At 32.9% G+C, this 23,617-nt stretch overlaps 1 protein-coding gene across 1 annotated transcript in view; it reads left to right on the top strand.

Moving 5' to 3' along the window:
• The window catches only part of LOC114329073 (glycerol kinase), a 50,866-nt gene extending 28,643 nt beyond the window's left edge, over nucleotides 1–22,223 (top strand). Inside the window, exons 5-7 of the mRNA XM_028278087.2 lie at nucleotides 105–421; nucleotides 15,813–15,948; nucleotides 19,976–22,223. Coding sequence (XP_028133888.1) covers nucleotides 105–421; nucleotides 15,813–15,948; nucleotides 19,976–20,248 — 726 coding nt within the window. The 3' untranslated portion in view covers nucleotides 20,249–22,223. The remainder of the gene's footprint in view (nucleotides 1–104; nucleotides 422–15,812; nucleotides 15,949–19,975) is intronic.
• The last annotated feature ends 1,394 nt before the right edge of the window (nucleotides 22,224–23,617 follow it).

Here is a 23,617-nt window from a genome sequence, read left to right as displayed (position 1 = left end):
TGTATGTATGATACTGCTTAGTTCTGTTCCTTCTGCTGTTAATAAATCTTATGTTTCCTTTTGCGGGTACTATCAACACTACCTAAACGACTAAAATATTTTAGGCTAAAGCTACCTATGGTACTGGCTGTTTTCTTCTCTATAATACCGGAAACGCGAAAGTAAGTAGCTCTCATGGGCTATTGACAACAATCGCCTACAAATTTGGCCCCGACACACCCGCAGTTTATGCTTTAGAAGGTTCAGTTGCCATAGCTGGGGCCGCTATGAACTGGCTGAGAGACAATTTGACGCTACTCCCCAGCTTTGGAGATGCCCAACAGATCGCCGAGAAGGCTGCGGGTATAGAAGGAGGGGATGTTTACTTCGTACCGGCGTTTAGTGGATTGTATGCTCCATATTGGCAGCAGGAAGCTAGAGGGTAAGTTTATAATAATGTTCAACATATTGTTCTAAAGCTAATTCCTTATTATAATCAACTTCTTGATTAGCGTTCGAACAACCGGCCCTGAGAGTAATAAGTAAATAGTTTATATTTTGTAGTATGCATGTGCCGGGTACCATTCAGCAATGAATCTCCGTACAGTTACTCAAGTAGGTCTTCTGGCCAGATTCGTTGCAATCTTCTATCTTCTAAGGGCTGATCGAATACGTTTCTTATGAACAGATTGCCATGATCTGATGTTCGTTCTTTGTATTTATTCAGTCTAGACGATATTTCTTCTTTTATTAATGAGATTTTTGGATCGCTATATAAGGTTAGATCTGTTACATACCAAGGTGGTCCAGATATCATACGAAGTGTCTTGGACTGAAATGACTGTAATATTTTGGTATTTGATGGCTTGGTACATCCCCAGAGCTCAATCCCATAATATGTCCAAATTAGCTTTAGTATATATTTGTAGATGGTCAGTTTGTTTTCAAGTGATAGTTTGGACTTTCTGTTGAGTAGCCAGTACATATTTTTAATTTTCAGATTAACGTGGCTTCTTTTTGCTTTAATGTATGTCTTCCATGTCACTTTGTCATCCAAGTGGAGTCCAGAATATTTTACCACAGTTTTTACGGAGATAGGGTTATTTATGGTAACTTGAGGTGGTCTGCTTCTTCTTCTAGTAAATGTTATTTGTGCAGATTTATTGGTATTAACACTTTTTTCCATTTATGTAGCCATCTAGAAAGGACATCCAGGTGGTATTGCAAGTTCTCAGATGCTCTCGTCGGGTCCATGTCTGAGGTTATTATTGCAGTATCATCTGCAAATTACACACTTTGATATACTATTTTTTCACTTCCTTCCTTAGTTCTACAATTTCTCCGGTTCCTCATTAAATATATTAATTGTTATTATATTTTTTTGAACTGTACCGTAATTTTTATTACAATAAATTGTGGCGTACTCTCATATAAACATAATATTTAACTTGGACATTCCGCAAGAAAACAGTTTCGAAACCTTTTAAAACAGCGAGACGATTTAATTTATGTTGGTTCGTCGATTTATATTCGGAAAGGGCCGGTGTCAGTTTTGAGACAGTATTAAGATATTGTAGTAATAATATATATTAATGTTCTCCTGTATGGCAACTGGATTATTATTAAAGTTCATCTTATACAGTTGATAAACTACACTTAGTTTGGCTTAGTTAAATATTAGATTAGATAAATCAATCCAATAATTTCAAATGTATAAACCTACATCCAGCTAAGAATTATGCATATATAATATAGATAACGATGCTACTATAAGTACTATAATATATTTTTATCAGTTTATCATTTTCACTGCAGTAAACATCAGCCAAAATCTCTTATCTTTAGATAAATATTGTACATTGGCTTATTTTCTGTTATAATATACTAGCTGACCCGGTGAACTTCGTTGCACCTTAGTGTGTCATAATTAGATAATCTCTCATAATTGTGATTCTAGATCAGTTCTTGAACACAATTGCTAAAAATCAATTACTCAAAATCAACTGCTCGAAAATGAATTGCTACACATGAAAATTGATCGAAATGCAATTTGCTCGAATAAAAAAGAAAATTATATGTCCAAATATTTTTTCACAATAATGCAAAATTTGTAGGTATGGTCGAATGAAATTCGATAGTTTTAAGGCATTCCAGAAGCCGCTACAGATAAAATGTTTTAACAACTCATTAATCATTCAGAATTAGTCGACGGTTATTAAAAGTTAAAATAATTAAGACGATAACTGGACGATAACGATTTAATGAGTGAAATTTAAATTTTTTTCTACTTTATTGACAAAAAAGAAAACTTATTAGCAGAACCCAATTAAAAATTATTTTGCACATCATATTTGAAACAGTATTTGGTTGAAAAATCTCATTTTTGCTGGCAAAAAATATATTAATTTGTCTGGACTAAATTACAGTTCTGTTTATTTTAAAAGAGATATGTTACTATCAACATTTACACAGTGTTGCCAAACTGGATTTTGTTTTTTTTAGTGTAAATTTTCCCAGCGATCTCCGAGGCTACAATACATAAAAAAGATACATAATATGACAAATTATATGATATTCCACATATACAGTACGTAAATCGTTCAGCTGGACATAGGGAACATAAAATATATAGATTTAGATAGATACATAAATACATACATTGTATTATATTGAGATAATTGAGGCAACTGAGCTTTCTCGATGACAATATGGTTGTTAGCATTAAGGGGCATTAACCTCAAAATTGACAAATTATTTCGACTGACACAAATAAACGTCAAAATATGAGAATGTAGTAGGTAGCTAAATATTTTTGGCCTAAGAGAATGGAAAAACTGTTTAGTTTTTAAAGTAAAATAAATTTTATTATTTTAATTCATACCTTAACCTTTAACTACACGCGCTGGCGTATTTTTGTACGCCACATATAAGAATTCTATTACAAATGTATTTCAAAATTTAATTTTTGTCTTTGTTTATTTATCTAACCTATCACTGGAATGTGCTTTACACTGGATTTAGTTTCGTTATAATCGGCGTTCTAGGAAGATCGTAATTTACAGTTTATTATTTGTTGTTTCCGATGGTGGATAACATACGCCACAATTATAGTAATACAGTTAGTAATATAAGTACATATTTCAAACGTTTTTTAGTCATTATGGCACAAAATATATTTTTCTTTATAAACAATACTTTTTCTCAGGTAAAAAGTATTTAAAAAAAAATTTATTAGCAATTTTATTTATCATGGAATCAGATTCCAGTTATATATCCCAATTTGCTTACTGAGAAGGAACTCCAAGTATTCGCTGACGCCGAGTAAGATTTATAACAAACAAATAAGTGTAATTTTTCAAAAAAAATAATAAACGCGTATAAAGTACGCCTCGCGTGTAGTTATGTTATATTTTGATGCGCGGGTAGTTGAAGCTTAAAATTCTAAATATTAATTAGTTATGGCAATAACAAAAAATATTATCAATCATTTAATACATTAAATAGTGTACATGATATTTTTCGTTAGTTCACCTAATAAACATAAATAAACTGGATGCCCAGGCGAAAGCAAGATTTTTGAAAATTGCGTAAAATTAAAAAATTCATATTTTATCCAATTTGGGTCCAAAAGTTAATCTGTTGCACTTTTCTTTTATGGAATTTCTCGTTCGTTCTTCTTCTGTGCTCAGAATTTTTCTACGGCTTACGTCAATTCGTTTCGGAGGAGTATGGCAAAAAAGATGTAAATTATTTAAATGGCTATTAAAAAATAACGGTTGAAGATAAAAAAGTGAAAATTTAGGATTGTATGTATCTTTTGCTTCTACATCATACAAAATTAAGAAAAAACGGTTTTTAAAAAAATTAAAAAAATATATCAGGGGGGCAAGCCCCCTTATGACGTACGGGCATGAAATCAGAGTTATGCATATTCCCAGTCCGGTAGAATACACGTGTAAAATTTCATAAAAATCTGTTAAGCCGTTCTCGAGTTATAAATGGTGTAACTAACATAACTCGACTTTTTTTTATATATATATAGATGTAAAATATTTAAATGGCTATTAAAAAATAACGGTTAAAGATAAAAAAGTGAAAATTTAGGATTGTATGTATCTTTTGCTTCTACAACATACAAAATTAAGAAAAAGCGGTTAGTCAAAAAATTTAAAAAATATATCAGGGGGCAAGCCCCCTTATGACGTACGGGCATGAAATCAGAGTTATGCCTATTCCCAGTCCAGTAGAATACACGTGTAAAATTTCATAAAAATCTGTTGAGCCGTTCTCGAGTAATAAATGGTGTAACTAACATAACTCGACTTTCTTTTATATATATAGATTTTTAATAAAACCACCAAGATATAATATGTAATATTTTTGTTTTTACCTTTTGGAAGATAAGTTTATCTAAACTGCTAAGAGTTATGAATATTACTAGAAAGCGTTTAAATAAAATTAATTTCCAGATATAAATTGAAAACGCTTCTTTATTTTGAAATAAATTAACACCAGTACATTGTTAACCAGCTATCTAAGAAGGGAGCAAGCCTACGACTCTTAGGGCCTAGAGATCATTTTGGCTGGTCAACTACAACAACCGCGGAAATTGCCAAATGTCGCTCCCACATACAAACCGTGAAAAGATGGGAAAAGGGCCAGGATGTAGACTTGCCAAAGGTAACACTAAGGAACCTTGAGAAGTCAGCATTAGAAAAGTACTTGGAAACGACCAGGAAAAACCTACGCTTGACAGTTGGTTTTTTAACTGGCCATTGTCAACTAAGCAAACACCTCTATACACTAGTCCAGGGTAATAAGGATTTTCTCGGGACACTCAAAGATCCAGGTAGCTGACTACTTTTTTAGTTATTGTAGACCTATAGGAAGAAAACCTACCTGTTTCCTGCCTAGAGTTCGCGTCCGTTTTTTAATTATTAACAATTTAGTGCAAAAATCGCGATTTTTTCAATGTTTTGCACTCCATTCAAAAACTAAATAGTTGACATAAAATTACAAAATTTAGTTTTTTAGAAGATTGAAAAACCTTCAAAATGCCGATTTTTGAAAGTTAAAAAGTTGATTTGTTGCTACGAAAACTGCAATATAAGTGAAAATCGTTATTTGTTAATAATTTTTACTAAAACTACCTTAGAACTTTAGTGTTTCACCCAAAGTTGGATATTAGGGAACTTAACAAACCCTCAAAATTTGAGACTGATTCAGTAGTCAGTTTAAGAGTTATTCTATTTGTTTATCCCAGAGACCTTTAATTTGCAATAAGATAAGACAGAAAATAATCAAGATAGAGCAATTCTGAGTATGCCAAATGAAATTGGAAGAGTGATAGTATCAAAATGTTAAAAAAAAGATAAAAAAAAATATTTAACATAGTCAAAAATCCTAATGCCAAATTTCTAACATTTTGTAGTTTATAAACATTTAGAATAACTTGAAAAATGTTGTCCGTAGAAACAATCTTTTTATATATTCGAAAAGATAGTATTTTAACACGAATTTTCAAATAAAAAAATTTAGCCTGGGCTCATTTGTGACAAAGTTAGCCATATGTTTTTTTTAATTCAGAGCTAATTTGTTTATAATAATTAAGAAATCTCATTAATGCCATTTTAAAGAAGGGGATTTGTATTTTTTCTTGAAAAATTTGCACAAATATTATACCTTCACAGCACCCTCTACGATTTTTCAAAAATGTAGTGCAAACGATTACTAGGGGGAACCTACAAATCCACCGAGTTAAAATACCGAAAAAAGCAATTTCAAACGAATATAATTTGCTGTATCTCCGGATCAACTCAATGGATTTTGACCTTTCTTTTTTTAATTGGTATGTAATTTTTACGTACATTACAAATATGCAATTTGTTTATAAATTTAATATTTAATAAACAGTCTAATTTGTTTAAACAATTCTTGAAAAAATATATTTTTTACAAAAATCTATTTTTTAATCATAGTATCATTAATGATCACAGAAAAAGTTAAAGTACACTTTAATAAATAAATGATTTTTATTAGATAATTATTTATTGAAGATAATTTATTTATTAAAGTATACCTTAACTTTTTCTATGATTAATAGGTATAGTATGATTAAAATCATGAATTTTTGGAAAAAAATTAATTTTTCAAAAATTGTTTAAACAAATTAGACTGTTTATTAATTAATAAATGTCTAGACACATTACATATTTGTAATGTACAGAAAAATTACATACAAAATAAAAAAAGAACGATCAAAATATATTCAGTAGATCCCGAGATATACAGGGTGTCTGCGTAACTTGGAACCATATGGGAAACTTTTTTAATATCAATTTTACGAAAAAAAGTCATTCTTTATAAAGTGCTCTGCATAGTCTAAAACCTAAGATGCAATCATCAGATATCAAATTTTGTCAACAGTATACGAGGTATGTCAAAAAATATGAATTTCGCTCAAGAGCAAACTACCTTTATATTTCAAAATATCAAAAAATTTTATTATGAAAAGTTATTTGTAATTAAAAACCATATGCAATCAAATATCAAATATGCAATAACAGCCTTCTACTTGAAAAAAAAAAATCTGAAATTTTCCTAAATTACCGATTCCGAACATCATTTTTTTCTAAATTCATATTATTTGACCCACCTCGTATAAAATTAATAAACTTGGATAACTGATGGTTGCATCTTGAGGTTTAGACCATGCACAGATTTTTATGAAGAATAACCTTTTTTCCTAAAATTATTACTAAAAGAGTTATTACATGTCTAATAAATAAAAATGATGTTCGGAATCGGTAATTTAGGAAAATTTCAGATTTTTTTTTCAAGTAGAAGGCTGTTATTGCATATTTGAATATGGTTTTTAATTACAAATAACTTTTCATAATAAAATTTTTTGATATTTTGAAATATAAAGGTAGTTTGCTCTTGAGCGAAATTCATATTTTTTGACATACCTCGTATACTGTTGACAAAATTTGATATCTGATGATTGCATCTTAGGTTTTAGACTATGCAGAGCACTTTATAAAGAATGACTTTTTTTCGTAAAATTGATATTAAAAAAGTTTCCCATATGGTTCCAAGTTACGCAGACACCCTGTATAAAATGATAGTAGTTTTAAGTTGCTTTTTTTAGTTTTTGAACTCGTGCATTTGTCGGCTCCCAGCTCCCCCTTTAGTTACCACGACTAGTCACCAGTTAAACTACATTTTTATAAAATCCGTGTAAAATACCAGCTTTTCTAATATGTAAAATGACTTTTTCTACAGACAATATTTTTAAAAGTTATTCTAAATGTTTTTAAACTACAAAATTTCACAAATTTGGCATTAGGATTTTTGACTATATTAGATAATCTTTTTATCGTTTTTTAATACATTTTGATAGTATGGTTTGTTTAACAGTAAATGGTTGAGTTCAATTAGTGCGGTCGTAAATATTATTAAATTTATCTGACCTGGCCCATTGTTAAGACCCACCCGGAGCGATAAGCCGCCGAGGTAGACAGAGTTGGTCTTTTGAAATTAACACTCTAGACGGTACTCCCATAATAAAGCCTGAAATAAATTTTACCTGAAACCGGGCCTTTTATACTATTATCGGTTAATCCAGGATGTTTATAGTGGTAACTAATTTAACTCAACCATTTACTGTTAAACATACTATATCAGTTTTCTACTTATATTTGGCATACTCAAAATTGCCCTATCTTCATTATTTTCTATCTTATGTTATTGCAAAATAAAGGTCTCTGGGATAAACAATTAGAATAACTCTTAAACTAATTATTGGATCGGTCTCAAATTTTGAGGGTTTGTTAAGTACCCCAATACCGAACTATGGGTGAAACAATAAAGTTCTAAGTTTTATTAAAAGTTATTAACAAATAACGATTTTAACTTATTTTGCAGTTTGCGTAGCAACAAATTAACTTTTTAACTTTCAAAAATCGGCATTTTGAAGGTTTTTTAATGTTCTAAAAAATTAAATTTTGTAATTTTATGTCAACTATTTAGCTTTTGAAAGGGGTGCAAAAAATCGAAAAAATCGCGATTTTTGCACTAAATTGTTAATAATTAAAAAACGCTGGACGGAAGGGCCGCCCGGGAACTTTATCGTACCGATCTATTATCGTTATCATACTAGATACTGGCATTCTATAAAAATAACAAAGTTACTCGTTATTTTGATATTTTAGAAACACCTTGTATACTTGAAAATATTTTATGGTTCTACGCATCATTAATTCCCGCATTTGAGAAAATGTTCGGGGACACACTATAGATTATTGCATAAATCAATAGAATATTAGTCATACTTTCATTTCAAATTAGTCCATTTTTCTGAGAAATTAATAGTTTACAATATTTGAATTTTACTGCATGGATTGTAATGAAATTTTGGGAGTAGCCCAAAGCCCAATCTCCTAATTCAAAGTCTATCCTATATACTATGGCGCTTTTATCATGGGGCCGGTTCTCACCACTTCTCGGGGATAGAACATTTTTATTTTCGAATTGCATGGAGCAAAAGGAAGAATTTTAAGAAAATTTAAAAATGCGCTCTATAATTTGATCTTATTTTTTTCACCCGTCCAACTTTTTGAAAGTAGAAATAACACTATATTAAGAGGTATTGCAAAAGAAAAACAATGCATTTAAATTCTGGTGAATGAGGGGTTAAATGTATGTACTTCTCATTTTTCCTTAAAGTACATTAGTCATATATTTTTTTGCACCATATCTCGCTTAGTTTGAATGTAACCGACATTTAACGGTGCTCGTTTTAAAGGCCTTTTCAAACACTACAAAAGCATGAGCACTTTGAGCATGCACCAAAAAACAAACTCTTTTTATCTACCATATCTCTTTTTGTATTATAAATAGAAAATTTACGAAGGAACGAATCTCTTTGTTATTTATAATTAAAAAAAATTTTATATAGAGTTTTTAGTTTGATGCATAGTTTTTAAGGTATTCACAAAAAACCGTCCGAAAACGTGTCATTTTTAAATGAAAATGGCCAATTTTCAACTACGCATAACTCAAAAAGTATTGAGTTCTCAAAAAAAAGTATAGATCAGTGTTTGCTTAAAAATAGGTTCTCTAGCCACTTCCATGCTTATTTTGACCAATAAATTTTCCACCCCCTTGAAGGGGTGGGAATTGCCCCAAGATAAAAGCGCCATAGTATATAGGGTAGATTTTGTTTCTTGAGCTATTCCCTACTTACTGTGAAAATATTAAGTACATCGATGTAGTAGGATGGAATTCGGAGCCAAATACCCTCATTGACTGCCCTATAATAATGCTCTGCTATGATCGCGTGAGAGGGGACACACAAGATTCTAGCAAAATTTCAATTTTCTGTAACTTTTCGAGTTTTTGAGTTACAGCAACGAGTTTTATGTCATTGGAAAGATAATTTTACATTCTTTCAAAATATGTAAAAAATATACAGGGCGTATGTAAAAAATTAAGATTTTTTTTCATTTCCGGTTAAACCGGAAGCCATATTGTGGGTAAAATTTATTGTGCTAATAGATAACAAAGTACTATATATGTCTACCAAATTTCAAATTTTAGTTTCTAGTACAGAGGTAGTTACGGGCACTCGAATATTTTTTTATAAAAAATTCATAACACCCCTCGTATGAGGAGTTAAGAAATTTGACCAATGTTATTCAATTTACCGATAGGATATCAAAAATATATCAAAAAATAAACAAATTCCTTGGAGTCATTTTTGAGAAAATTTAGTTCAAATTTATGTCAAATTTTGACCCCTTAAATATAGGCAACCCATAACTTTTTCTGAAAAACGATAATATTCTTGTTATAGCCCCATCTTTAGGCTATATAAATGTTTTTTCAAATTAAATTTATCTTAAACAAGTTTTTAGATTGGTAGGGAAATGTATCGGGTGGGCGGTCGGCCATGCTGGCCGCCATTTTGGATTTGGAAATGTCAAATTCCGTATTTCTATTTACCTATCGATGAACTAACTTTAAGTTAAATTTCATTCGTTTCGGTCAAAATTTGCAAAAATGGGCCACAAATAACCCCCCTATTTCGGCCCCCGTTTAAGAGGTTTTTTTCAAAAGCTTAGTTTCTCGACAAAATTCTCTTAAACTTACTCATACCGAATTTTATCGAAATCGTTCCAGTAGTTTTTGCTGGGCGGTGGCGACATACGTACGTACATACGAACGTACGTACATACGTACGTACGTACATACGTACATACTTCCGACATGTTTTCTTTATTTGCTTTTTAGACTCAGGGGGACTCAAAACGTCGAAAAAAAGTGAAATCTGAATAAAAAATTTGGCACGATCCTGTAACTTTATCTATTATACTCATACTGCGTATGTAGTACGATAAAGTAAAACGGACGCAAACTCTAGGCAGGAAACACGTAGGTTTTCATCCTATAGGTATACAATAACTAAAAAAGTAGTCAGCTACCTGGATCTTTGAGTGTCCCGAACATGGTCTATTTCTAGCTTATTACCCTGGTCTACACTGGCTGTAGTAGACACACCTCTATGCAGGAAGTGTGAACGGGACGACGAAACTGTTGAGCATGTTCTGTCCTATTAGGTGAATGTCTGGAGTTATCGTCAATACGAGAGACATAAGAGAGATGTCCCCGGACGATTTGTCCACTTTCCTGGAAATGGCAGGATGGACAATGGCCTATGGACGACAGCTCCCTGGGACATGGACAATGGATCAATTGTGGCCTAAGTGCTGTGTGACTTGACTCGCCCTCCCTACTCTACAGATACAGAACACCAGTATATACGCCAAAAATCTAGCAAATCACAAGAATAAGCATAATCTAACTGTTTATTTACTCTGCCAAATTGCCTTTGCCAAAAGCAACCGCTATCCCTTGTTGATTTTACTTTCCTCTCTTAATCTTATATGAATTTAAAATTATATCTGAATTAAACAACCATAAAAGGCGAAGAAAAATACAAGACGGTTGGACGCTAGCTGTAAAAGAAACCTTTTTCACTTAGGTTGTGGCAGTGTAGGAGGCCAGGACGCGTCACTTTTCGTTTCGGGTTTGACAAGGCGACTTTGGTCCAAGCTTACTTACAATACTTACAATGTCGGGATGGTATCATGAAGTTTTTTCCTGGTTTTCCTCACGATATACTATGGAACGACTAACACGAGAATTTTACAGTAACTGTCATCATCATCACGTGGTTATCTTTTTAAAGACACTTACTTTACTTTTTCGTGTCTGGATCCGACTACAGTTTTTCTGCCCAATATCGGGCTACGTCTACACCCCTTGTATTTGCGAGCCATAAATCATCGAGGGTGCACTGTGATGGGCAAAGTCTGCATACTCTCAGATGCTCCACGCTCTGTATTTCCCCACATTCACAAAGTGCGTCGTTATCTGTCTTGATGCCCCATTTAATAAGGTTCTGTTTTACAGGGGCAACACCTGTGCGTATTCGGTTGAGTGTCCGCCAGGTTCTCCAGTTCAGGTTCATTCCATTAGGTCGTTCTGGATGTAGGGGGAACAGTTCGGGTGGTTCGACGCTGACATTTCTCATAAACCTTTTCCTTGATTTAAGTCGGCTGATTCGTGGCGGTTCGTCAAACCCGTATAATTGGTGCCTTTCATCGAAAGTTTGCCTGAACTTCTCCACATATTGTGGGGCGCATCTACGGTCGTCTGGTGATGCGAATCCAGCTGCCCGGTACAGTAATGGTAGAGGGGTAGGCTTCATACAACCGGTAATTATTCTACCTGTTTCATTTAACGCCGTGGTGACTTGTTGGGCGTGTCTAGATCTACCCCAGACGGGACAAGCATATTCCCCTGTTGAGAAACATAAGGCCTCAGCTGTTGACTTTAAGACCTGGGGGTTTGCACCCCACTTGCTCCCTACAAGTTTCCGGAGAAGGTTGTTTCTCGTAGAAACCTTTTGTCTTGTGCTCTAACAGTGGAATTTATACGTTAGTGAACGGTCTAGTATCACTCCAAGATATTTGGGCCTATCAGTATGTTCCAAGCGTTGTCCCTCCCAGGAAACATTCAGTTTACATGCGCCAGATGGTTGTTGAGGTGGAATGCACATACTTGGGTTTTAGTAGGGTTTGGCTTTAATGAGTTTTGTTTGTAGTAAGTTGGCATCATGTTTAAAGCCTCTTCCATTGTCGACTCTACTTGTGTGAGTGTTTTCCCCTTTATGGCGATACCAAGGTCGTCAGCGTACACAAAACTCTCAGTCCGACGGTGCATTGGTTGGTCATTGGTGTAGATGTTAAATAGGGACGACGCCAGAATGCTTCCTTGAGGTAGGCCATTTTTTGGGTTCTCCATCTGCTCTTCTTTCCATTTAGCACAACGTAGAAGCGTCTATTACACAACAGTGATCTAATGATATTTACCAGGTCATAGTCAAGCACAGTGTTATAGATCTTAGTTAGCAAGGTTCTGTGGTTTATCGTATCGTAGGCCGCTGTGAGGTCTATCAAGGCTACTCCCACTATCTCCCTCTGCTCAAATCCCTCCTCTATGTGCTCTGTTAGGTTCAGCACTTGGCCTGTGCATGATTTACCTGGTCTGAAGCCTGCTTGTTGTGGGATTAGTTTTGCATCTAATGTTTCCTGGATGCGGTTCAAAATGAGGCGTTTATACAATTTATATAAATGACATAGAAGAGATATCGGACGGTAGCTACTCGGTAGTTCAGGAACTTTACCAGGTTTCAGAAGGGCTACTACTTTTGATTTACGCCACATCCACATCCGCCACTTGCCCGAAGTGTTTTATCTGCTCTGTTAGGATTTCGTCCACCCCAGGGGATTTTCCATTTTTCATACAGTCAATACCATTTTTAAGCTCTTCGATGGTAAATGGGTTTTGCAAGAGAGTTGTTTCCTGGTCTTGAGTTCTTATAATCTTTGGCGTTTTGCAACGATTGTTTGTTTTGCCATTCAGAAGCAGTTGGTGGGCGATCTGATTTGGCGTTATTTCACATGGCTCTTTCACCTCTGTGGGATCACCATTAAGTTTTTTGATCATATTCCAAGCCTGCTTACTACTGTGCGTCATATCCATTTTACTTAAAGTCTCGCTCCACCGTTCTTGTCTAGAAGCGCTTAGTATTTGCTGCAGTCTCTCCCCATATCTCTGCCGTAATGTATTTTGCTTCATCGTTCAGACCAGATATGTAATGTTGTTGACATCCTCTGGGTATGTGTTTAGATGAGGTTCGTTTTACAAGTTTGATGAACGCATTATAGTTTTTGGGGATCGGGACTATATTTTTCACTTGTGTTTCCAATTCATCAGTATATTTTTCCCAGTTCGCTTTTTTGAAATTAAACCTTCGTTTGAAAGGGATTTTGGGAGCTTTTATAGCGCTGTATACGGATATTCCCACGGGCCTATGTTGTGTCTTTAGTATAGGCTTATATATCTTTCTGACGCAACGGTCCTCTAAAGACATGCTGATGAAGGTGAGATCAGGGTTGTAACCTTTCTTCCATATTTTGCTTTGGAATGAATATGGCAGTTTTGGGTCATGCAGCAGTGCCAGGTTGTTTTGTTCAGCCCACGATTCCACAAGATCTCCATTTTTATCAGTTGAAGCGTAGCCCAAATGAACATTATGACTATTAAAATCCCCGAGAATGAATCTGGTTTTTTGGGAAGCGAAATTTTTTGGAGGGGAGAAAACAAAGTCTCTCCAGGATGGTTTATACACAGATGTAACTGTGCAGGCTCCTATTTCGACGGTCAGAATTTCAATGTCATTGTAGTATGTTTTTTGAGCTTATGTTACATGAATATCTCTTTTCACGAAGATGGCGCTTCCGTGCTTTGCACTTACTATGATTTTTCTGACGGATATTTTTGAGTTAAAGTTGATTTCATGTAATCGAATGAACTATCTTACAATAAAGTCGTCCCAGGAATGCAACTCATAAATATTGACAATATCATTTTAAAGTCGTCTACTTTAAAATGTATAATGACTGAATTGTCAATATGAATGAGTCAGATTAAATTAAATTATTAGAAGATTTTTTTACAAAGCAACATAAACAAAATTTGTTTAATTTATTAATATTTTGTATTTCGATAACGAATTCCGACGTGGAAGTGTAAACGTCAATAAATTAATTTCAAACTAAAATTGTAGCTCTATTTCCCAAAGAAAACAGCAAATTACATAATTATGCCCAACCCTTATAATTAAGTCCCCTTAACAACACCCCTCATTGGTACGTCAATTAGTTGATTGTAATCAATTATGTTAATTATCATTATGATAATTAACATAATTGATTGATTAATTAATTATTGATTAACGTAACAATTATTAACATAATTGATTAATAAATCTCATAATTGTAATCAATTATGTTTTCAATATTTGATAATGATCAGTTGATTCCATTTTTGATTAGCGTTCGAACAACCGGCCCTAAATGTTAGTGTGGAGTAGATCGTAAATTTGCAATTAAATAAATAAGAAAGTGTGTAAAATTGTAAAATGTATTTATTTTCTTAGCTAAACTCTTTCGACAAAATTGTCATCATTGGAGCTAATGATGATAAGATGTAAACCTACCACTACTTGCGGTTATGTGTATGAGCATTCTCATAGTATCTGGTTGTATTACAATTTTTTATTTAATCATGTATGCACTATAATAGTTTTCTTATGTACAACCTTCAACAGAAAAAACAGGAAAGACTGCCACAAAAACATTACAAACACATTAAAACTTTTTTTCATGGCGTGGGTGTATCACCCAACCATCTTGGCTGAAGAGAAACAGCTGACTGACCTCAGCCAAGGTGGTTGGGAGATACACCAACGCCATGAAAAAAGTTTTAATGTGTTAACGTTTTTGTGGCCGTTGTTTCTTCTTTTTCTTTTCTGTTGGGGTTTGTACGTGAGACAACTATTGGGACCGTGCAAGTTGCGCAAAGCGACACCTATTTCTACGCTCTGCACTTTTATTCGCACTTTTAATTGTATTGACCAATTACGTTAGTCCTGGTTGCTGGATAATTAAGGCCATAGCCCAAAAAAATAATAAGAAAAAAAAAATCAGATTCAGGTTATGTGATGAAAACGTAAACAATTGTATGTAGTAAATAAAATTAGTTATTAAAATGCAGTACTGCAAGCAAAATACAATTAATTAAATTTACCTTTATATAATAATTGCACATCATATCAATATTGTGGAGCAACATATAATTTTTCTCCTTCAGTGACAGTAGATATGAAATGTACGTCAATTTGACAATTTCAATTGACAATATGAATTATTTAAGAAAGTTGCAATATTTCTCCGCTATTCGCGCACGATCGTTTCACGTATCCCTTTCAATTACTTGCACACCGCGAATAGTACATACATGATTAAACAAAAATTATTGTAATACAATCAGATACCTACTATTAAGATGCTCAAACATATAACCTCAAATAGTGGTACTTTTACATTCTATTGGTCATTAGCTCCGATGATGACAATTTTGTCGAAAGCGCTTAGCTAAGGAAATAAATACATTTTACACACTGTGACATACTAGTTTTTCACTTCCTTGATTCATTCAAGTATGTATGTACAAAATGTATCAGTATTTCAACTAATTGTAGAATTACTTTATAAAATGACCTAACATTTGATGAAATACTTAAGATATGTTATAATACAAACGCTCAAAAGCTTTCAAAATAAAAAGTTTTTTGTCTTTTTTTTTTCTTGTGACTCTCTAGTAACTTTTTAGTGTCTTTTGACTTTCTATTTATTTTTTAGTGTCATAGTTGGAATATCTGAGGATACAGAATCGTCCCATATCGTAAAAGCCACTTTAGAGGCAGTTTGTTATCAAACAAGAGATATTTTAGAAGCAATGAACAGTGACTATGGTTCCCCTTTATCAGTTTTGCAGGTTAGTACATTTTAATGTTGTCATTCGGACCATTTATAACTTTAAGTTAAAAAATCAAAAATCCTTCCTTAAATCCAAGGGTTTTATTTTCTGTGGGTGAGCGTCAAAGTGACTCTTTTAGAGAATGTAGAGCTTAAATACAAAAAATACTTTTATATCTTTCATTTGTTCATTCATAAAATATAAGGCCTACATTCAACGGCATTGTTTTGTGGTTAAAATAATGACGTTAGGAATAAAATGCAATGATGTAAGATACAAATAATAAGAGAAATATATATCTTAACTTCGACTTTAAAAACGTTTATAACAAACCGAAAATAAAGAATATATTATATTTTTTATTTTCGGTTTGTTATAATAATATATATACATATTTCTCTTATTATTTGTATCTTACATCATTGTATTCTAACCACAAAACAATGCCGTTGAATGTAGGCCGTCCTACATTTGTCGTTCCTTTTCATTATCTCTAGTTACCTCATTTTTCCTTATATTACATTTATATTAATTAGGTTAGGTTCAATTTGAGTGGGCGCTTAACCACCCTTTCACTCGACCTAAGAGGTCTATTGTGCTCATCCGTAGATTAAAGTTGCCCCTTCAGCCCAGCCTTTTTAATAATGCCTATTATGGTCTTAGGTGACACTTCTACGAAGTCGTAGGGACCTTGTTGATAACGCTCAAATAGATTGAGCTATATCTTATCCAATACTATTCTTACCAAATGGGCGTTATATGTAAGCCGCATGTCTAGAATGACTCCTACATATTTGACCTCATTCGCCTTCTGAACAGTTTCTCCATGTAGAGTGGGCTCCATTATTAATGAAGTGACTGATTTTCTAAATTACTTCGCCCAGTGCTGTTTCTGTTGATTTTCCTTCTTGATCTATATGCTGATTGCCATTGAGAGGATGATCCCTCAATGGCACCTCCTAAATATGTCTGTCAAAAATTGTTTCTATTGTATTCAATCACAATTATATTAGACTAGTCGGCCTGTATGGTTTAGGTTGTCTTGCCGTCACACTTTGTGTATGTACACTACCCTTATAGGTGTCGAAGTCTTCGGTATAATAATTATAACCTAGTGCTATGCTAACCCTAAGGGTCAGAACAGAACAAGTGGGTCGCGTCGGTGGAGGTGGAGGTCGCGGTCGATGTCGATATCCATGTAAAACAAACACATTGTAGTGAATGGAAGAGAACAGAGCAGGTAAGTCGCGGTGGAGGTTTAGCGCGATGCCATCCAGGAGGTTTACATCGATGCTTTTGAAAATAAAATGAGTTTGTTTTACATGGATGTCTACTGCGCGGCCTACAAGGATGCTTCCCTGTGATTGGTCTGTTCGAAGCCAAGTTGTCATTACCTGCGCTATCTGAGTTGATACTTTTTATAATATAATCCCTTTTTTGTATTCAGTTTATTTTTGAATTTATAAAGTAATTAAATTCAGTATATTTTTGAAATATGAAGGAGGATCTGATTATTTACAGCTGACATTTCATCACTATCATCACTTGACTGACACAACATCGCAAAAGCACAGTCTTTTTGTCATTCAAATTTCATTAAATTACTTCACTTGATAGTGGTTCTAGCTCGACTGACAGCTCAGGTGACCCACTTGTTCTGTTCTTACCCTTAAGATTATAGGATGTCCAATCCTTTTTCTAGTAGGGCAGGAAATATTCCATCCTCCCTTGGAGATTTAAATAGGGCAAAGTGGTTTATGGTCCAGTCTTCTTTCAGGACGCTTAGGTCGTTCTAAGTTTTTAGCCTGAGTCCTGAGTTTACCTGGGAAATGGTTCGGTAGTAAGAAACATAGCGTTTCCTTCCTAGATTCGGCAAAGGTGTGATCAGGATTTTTTAAGTAAATCTGATCTCTGTGCCTGATCCTTGGAAAGAATGTTGTGGATTCTAGTGCTGGCAGCTACATCTGAAATACTCTGGAAGAAGGTCCACCAAGATTATCTTTTCTCTCTTCGTGTCCCTTTTATTGTATTCAGTAAGAGTTTTTCTGAGGATTTCCCAATTCCCAAATTCTTTGGTTTTATTTGATAGTCTCCTTATGTTTTTTAACTTTTCCAGATTTCTTCTCCACCAATAGTGCAGTCACTGAAGGTTTTCACCTCCGATTTCGTTGAACCTTCATCGATTTTCATGAAAATTGGTGAATAATTGGAGGATACCTCAAGGAACAAAGGTGACATGATGCCAGCTTGCGCTTTTACCCTGGGGGTGGATGCCACCCCTTCTCGGGGGTGAAAATTATTTTATTAAAAATAATACCATAAGTCAATAGAGGGACAACTTATAAGCAAAATTTGTTATATAAAGTTATTAAAATAAATCAACACTTTTTGAGTTATTAAAGACCAAAGATTTTATTTTTTCGTAAAAAATACATGTTTTAAATCGGTTTTTCACGTATAAATCAAAAACTTTAGGCTTTTGCAAAAAAGTTATTATTACTGAAATTGAATATAATAAAAAATTGAATACATTCCTCACATAAAGAACTAAACTAATGTTAGTTCAAAGTGAGTTATTGGCAATTGAATGTGTATTTTTTTCGACGAGTACTCAAATCTAAGTATTCAAGCTTAAATAACGGGAAAATCATGCAATGTATAAAATATTCCTGCTAAACATTTGCCAAAGTACTTCAGAATACCTATCAAATGAAGTTCAGAACAAGGTAATAGCGTCAAAATTAAGCAAGTTATAATGAAAATAAAAGAACCGTTTAGAATTTTTTAGGAAAAAGTGAAAAATAAAACATACGCCATTTCCACAAAAATTAAAATTTATAGTAATCCTTACAAGAACTTCTTTATATTAGTATAAGTAATGTTTTCCATAATTTTCACCGGTTTAGAATGCATATTTTTGAAAAAAAGATATAATTTATAAGAATCATAATTTTTAAAATTATTTTAGTTCTCATATTCTTTTGATAATAACTCCAAAAATATTCAATGTACGTAAAAAATTATATATAACCAAATTTTAGTTTTTTCTGTGCCAAATATTCTACCTGTTTTACTATTTCTATAGGGTAAAAAATAACCGAGATAGAAACGTTTAAATCTTAAATTTTGCTGTGGGAACCATGCAACCGAGGTCATTTAACCTTTTATTTTAAAAAAAGTAAGGGGTTTAAAAGATTAGGTTCAACTTGCTTAAATAGCACTTGGAATTATCTAACATGAACGGAGTTATTAAAAAAAAACAATAACATTTTTTTGAAAATTTTTTAAAAGATAAATTTCGAAAAAACTTTGGACCATAAATTTTAACGCTATCAACATGTTCGGGTGCTCATTTAATAGATATTTTTAAGTACTTTGACAAATGTTTAATAAGTTTATGTTATAACATGCATCAATTTCCCGTTATTTCAGCTTGAATACTTAGGAGTTTTTTACTCGCCGAAAAAAATATACATTCAATTACCTATAACTCACTTTAAGTTAACATTAAAAGGTTTTTGTAGTAAGCGGTTTATTTAATTTTTTATTAGCTTCAATTTTAATAATAATAACTTTTTTGTAAAAACTTACACTTATTGAGTTATTGATGAAAAATTGGTTAAAAACATGTATTTTTCTCAAGAAAAATTAAAATCTTTGATCTTTAATAACTCAAAAAGATTTGATTTATTTTAATAACTTTATATAACAAATTTAGCTTGAAATTTGTCCCTCTATCGAATTAGGGGGTTATTTTTAATAAAATAATTTTCACCCCCGAGAAGGGGTGGCATCCACCCCCAGGGGAAAAGCGCAAGTTGGTACCATGTCACCGTTGTTCCTTGAGATATCCTCTAACCACTCACCAATTTTCATGCAAATCGATGGAGGTTCAACGAAATCGGAGGTAATAGCTCATATCCACCTTTAGTGACTCCACTACAAGGCGTTTGTCTGTTATTCATCTTGGTTTTCATTGCGCAGTTCTCCTGACACGATTCACATTTTCCTTATAAAATAATCAAATCGTTATTTTCTTTCCCAGGTTGATGGTGGTATGACAGCCAATCCCCTCCTGATGCAGATGCAGGCAGATCTAGCAGGAATAACAGTGTTAAAACCGACTATGGCGGAAAGTACAGCTCTAGGAGCAGCGATGGTTGCAGGGGCAGCTGTTGGAGTGTGGGATTTGAACAAATCCCTGGACATCCCCGCGGTAAAATGGACGGCCAAGTCTACGGAGAATGAACGGGACGTCAGGTATTCCAAGTGGAAGATGGCAGTGGAACGAGCTATGGGATGGGACATGTCTGTATAGCGACGATGAAGTATCCAATGTGGAAGATTAATAAGGAAAATTTAAAAAAAAAATCATCTATTTGCTAGTAAAAGACATTACATTGACAAAATAGCACAGATTTTATTGTGCCAAATCATGAATAAGCTTATCAAGCATTGACGACGAATGTTATTGCAGTATATAGTTTATTTCTTTTAAACTTGTGGTGTCATAAGCACTGGTATCATTTGTTATCATCAACAAATTTTGTCTCGTTTACTAGTCCACGACAACGAAAAGTCGAATTAAGATTACGCCCGTTATAGTCTAAGAGCTAGAGCCGAAAAATCATCGTCATAAGTAATATGGAGTTTGGCATGTGAAATGTGTCTATTGTATATTGATAATTATGACCCCTTTCAGGCTGACACCTCAGTGGATACAGGAAGTGGCAATAAGGGATGAAAGGGGAAAGTTAGTGTAGTCTTTAAAGGTTTTCACCTCCTATTTTGTTAAACCTCCATCGATTTGCATGAAAATTGGTGACTAGTTAGAGCATACCTCAAGAAATAAAACTGATTTGGTGCCAACTTGCACTTTTACCCTGGGGGGTGGATACCACCTCTTCTCGGGGGTGAAAACTATTTTATTAAAAATAACCCCACAAATCGATAGAGGGACAAATTATAAGTGAAATTTGTTATATCATGTTATTAAAATAAATCAATACTTTTTGAGTTATTAAAGATCAAAGATTTGTCTGTTTAAGAGCATATGCGTGAAGTTACGGATGATAAAAAGAACATATTAATTAATTTTATGTTACTAAAATATTATTTTTATATTATGTATTTCGATATTATAAATTTAGCAAAAGTGTATTCGAATGTCAAATGTACCCATTATTGGACACTCCCAGTTTCTGGACATATTCAGTTTATATTGACAGAAAAAATTCAATTAAATATCGAAATAATATAAAAATAATATTTTACTAACATACAATTAATTAATATGTTCTTTTTATCATCCGTAACTTCACGCATAGCCTCTTAAATAGACAAATCTTTGATCTTTAATAACTCAAAAAGTATTGATTTATTTTAATAACATGATATAACAAATTTTACTTAAAATTTGCCCCTCTATCGATATGTGGGGTTATTTTTAATAAAATTGTTTTCACCCGCGGGAAGGGGTGGTATTCACCACTAGGGTAAAAGTGCAAGTTGGCACCAAATCAGTTTTATTTCTTGAGGTATGCTCTAACTAGTCACCAATTTTCATGCAAATCGATGGAGGTTTAACAAAATAGGAGGTGAAAACCTTTAATGACTACACTAACTTTCCCCTTTCATCCCTTATTGCTACTTCCTGTATCTACTGGGGTGTCAGCCTGAAAGGGGTCATAATTGTCAATATACAATGGACACATTTCACAGGAAAGACTCCATATTACTTATGACGATGATTTTTCGGCTCTAGCTCTCCGTCTATTAGAGTTATCTGGTTAATAGAGGCGAAAAGAAAATCGTTTTCGAACTTTGAGATTAAATACATTCAATTTTAAAGATTGATGTTTAATAAATTATATTTCTAACATACCAAAGTTTGGATCAGTAATTTGGTGTTACAAATCCTAGTAATCAAAAACCTTTTCATCTTTGCTATCTGCTTTTCCCAGCAACTATTTTAGTCCTAAATTTGGCAACATTGCTTATTAAATAGTTTTAACGTCACCATTACATGTAATAAATGAATTATATACTGGAGAAATGTGATTGTTTTAAAAACAGTTTTAAAGCACAAAAGTTAATATTTTGGAATATTATTAAAATGCGTAAAAAAATTTATAAAAAACTTCAACAAATTATTTAAAGATGTTTTGACTATCTTTTTGTTTTTGTTTATTTTTATTCAAAAGATTGTTTTCGGAAGTATTATTGTTGTTAAATATTTTTGTTTGGAAAATGTGATACTATAATTAGAAATAAATAAAGTGATTGTGTTGTTTTATGCTGTTTTAAAAGTCTTCAAATATGATGCAATGTATAGTGAATTAAATAAATAACAAAATCCAAAGAAATAAACATGATAGTATTCTCAAACACTGAAGGATAAGGCATCATTACAAATTTTATTGAAGGTCAGACATATGATAAACGTTAATGTAAAGAAAGTTTTAATGATGCATTTAGACACTGCATAGGAATTCGAGAAACTCCATATAGGGCAGTCAATGAGGGTATTTGGCTCCGAATTCCATCCTACTACATCGATTTACTTGATATTTTCACAATAAGTAGGGAATAGCTCAAGCAACAAAGTACCCTATGCCGATGTGCGCTTTTATCTTGGGGGTGGTTCCCACCCCTTCTCGGGGGTGAAAAATGTTTTGGTTAAAATAGCCACGGAAGAGGCTAGAGAACCTAATTTTAAGCAAAAACTGTTCTATAATTATTTTTTAAAAACTCGATACTTTTTGAGTTGAAAAAATTTTTTCATTGAAAAATGACGAGTCATTTTCATGAAAAATGACACCTTTTCGGACGGATTTTTGCGAAAAACTATGCATCTAACAAAAAACTATATAAAATATTTCTGTAGGTTATAAAAAAAAACAAAGAGATTCGTTCCTTCATAAATCTAGTTAAAATACAAAGAGGGATGTGGCAGGTAAGAAGAATTTGTTTTTTTTTTGCTGCATGCTCAAATCAGTGTATTCAACTTGAAATAACAGAGAAACTGTCGATTTTAGGTGTATAAGGATACTAATAACTTTTGTAGTGCTTGAAAGGACCTTTAAAATGAGCAATACTAAATGTCGATTACATTCAAACTAAGCGAGATAATTTGCAAAAAATTGATGACTAATGTATTTTAAGAAGAAATGAGAAGTTCATTTAACCCCTCATCCATCAGAATTTATATACATCGTTTTCCTTCTACAATACTTTTTATTATAGTGTTATTTCTATGTCCAAAAAGTTGGACTGGAATAAAATGAATGGTTTTTGAAAAAAATAAGATCAAATTATAGAGCGCATTTTTAAATTTTCTTAAAAATCTTCATTTTCCTCCATGTAACTCGAAAAAGATAAGAGATACGAAAAAAATATACCACTCAAAAATGTAGGGCTTTTTAGATAAAAATTTTCTTTTTATTTTTCATTACTGTATCTCTTATCATTTTCAAGTTACATGAAGAAAAAGGAAGATTTTTAAGAAAATTTTAAAATGCTCTCTATAATTTGATCTTTTTTTTTTTCAAAAACCATTCATTTTAAATGCGTCCAAATTTTTGAACATAGGAACGACACTATAATAAAAGGTATTGTAGAAGGAAAACGATGCATTTACATTTTGGTCGATGGGGGTTAAAATGACTTCTCATTTTAAAATACATTA

The sequence above is a fragment of the Diabrotica virgifera genome, chromosome 1, assembly GCF_917563875.1.
Source record: "Diabrotica virgifera virgifera chromosome 1, PGI_DIABVI_V3a".
NCBI classification, from domain to species: Eukaryota; Metazoa; Arthropoda; class Insecta; order Coleoptera; family Chrysomelidae; genus Diabrotica; species Diabrotica virgifera.
The sequence above is the reverse complement of the archived record's forward strand: the minus strand, read 5'-3'. Positions and strand labels throughout refer to the sequence as shown.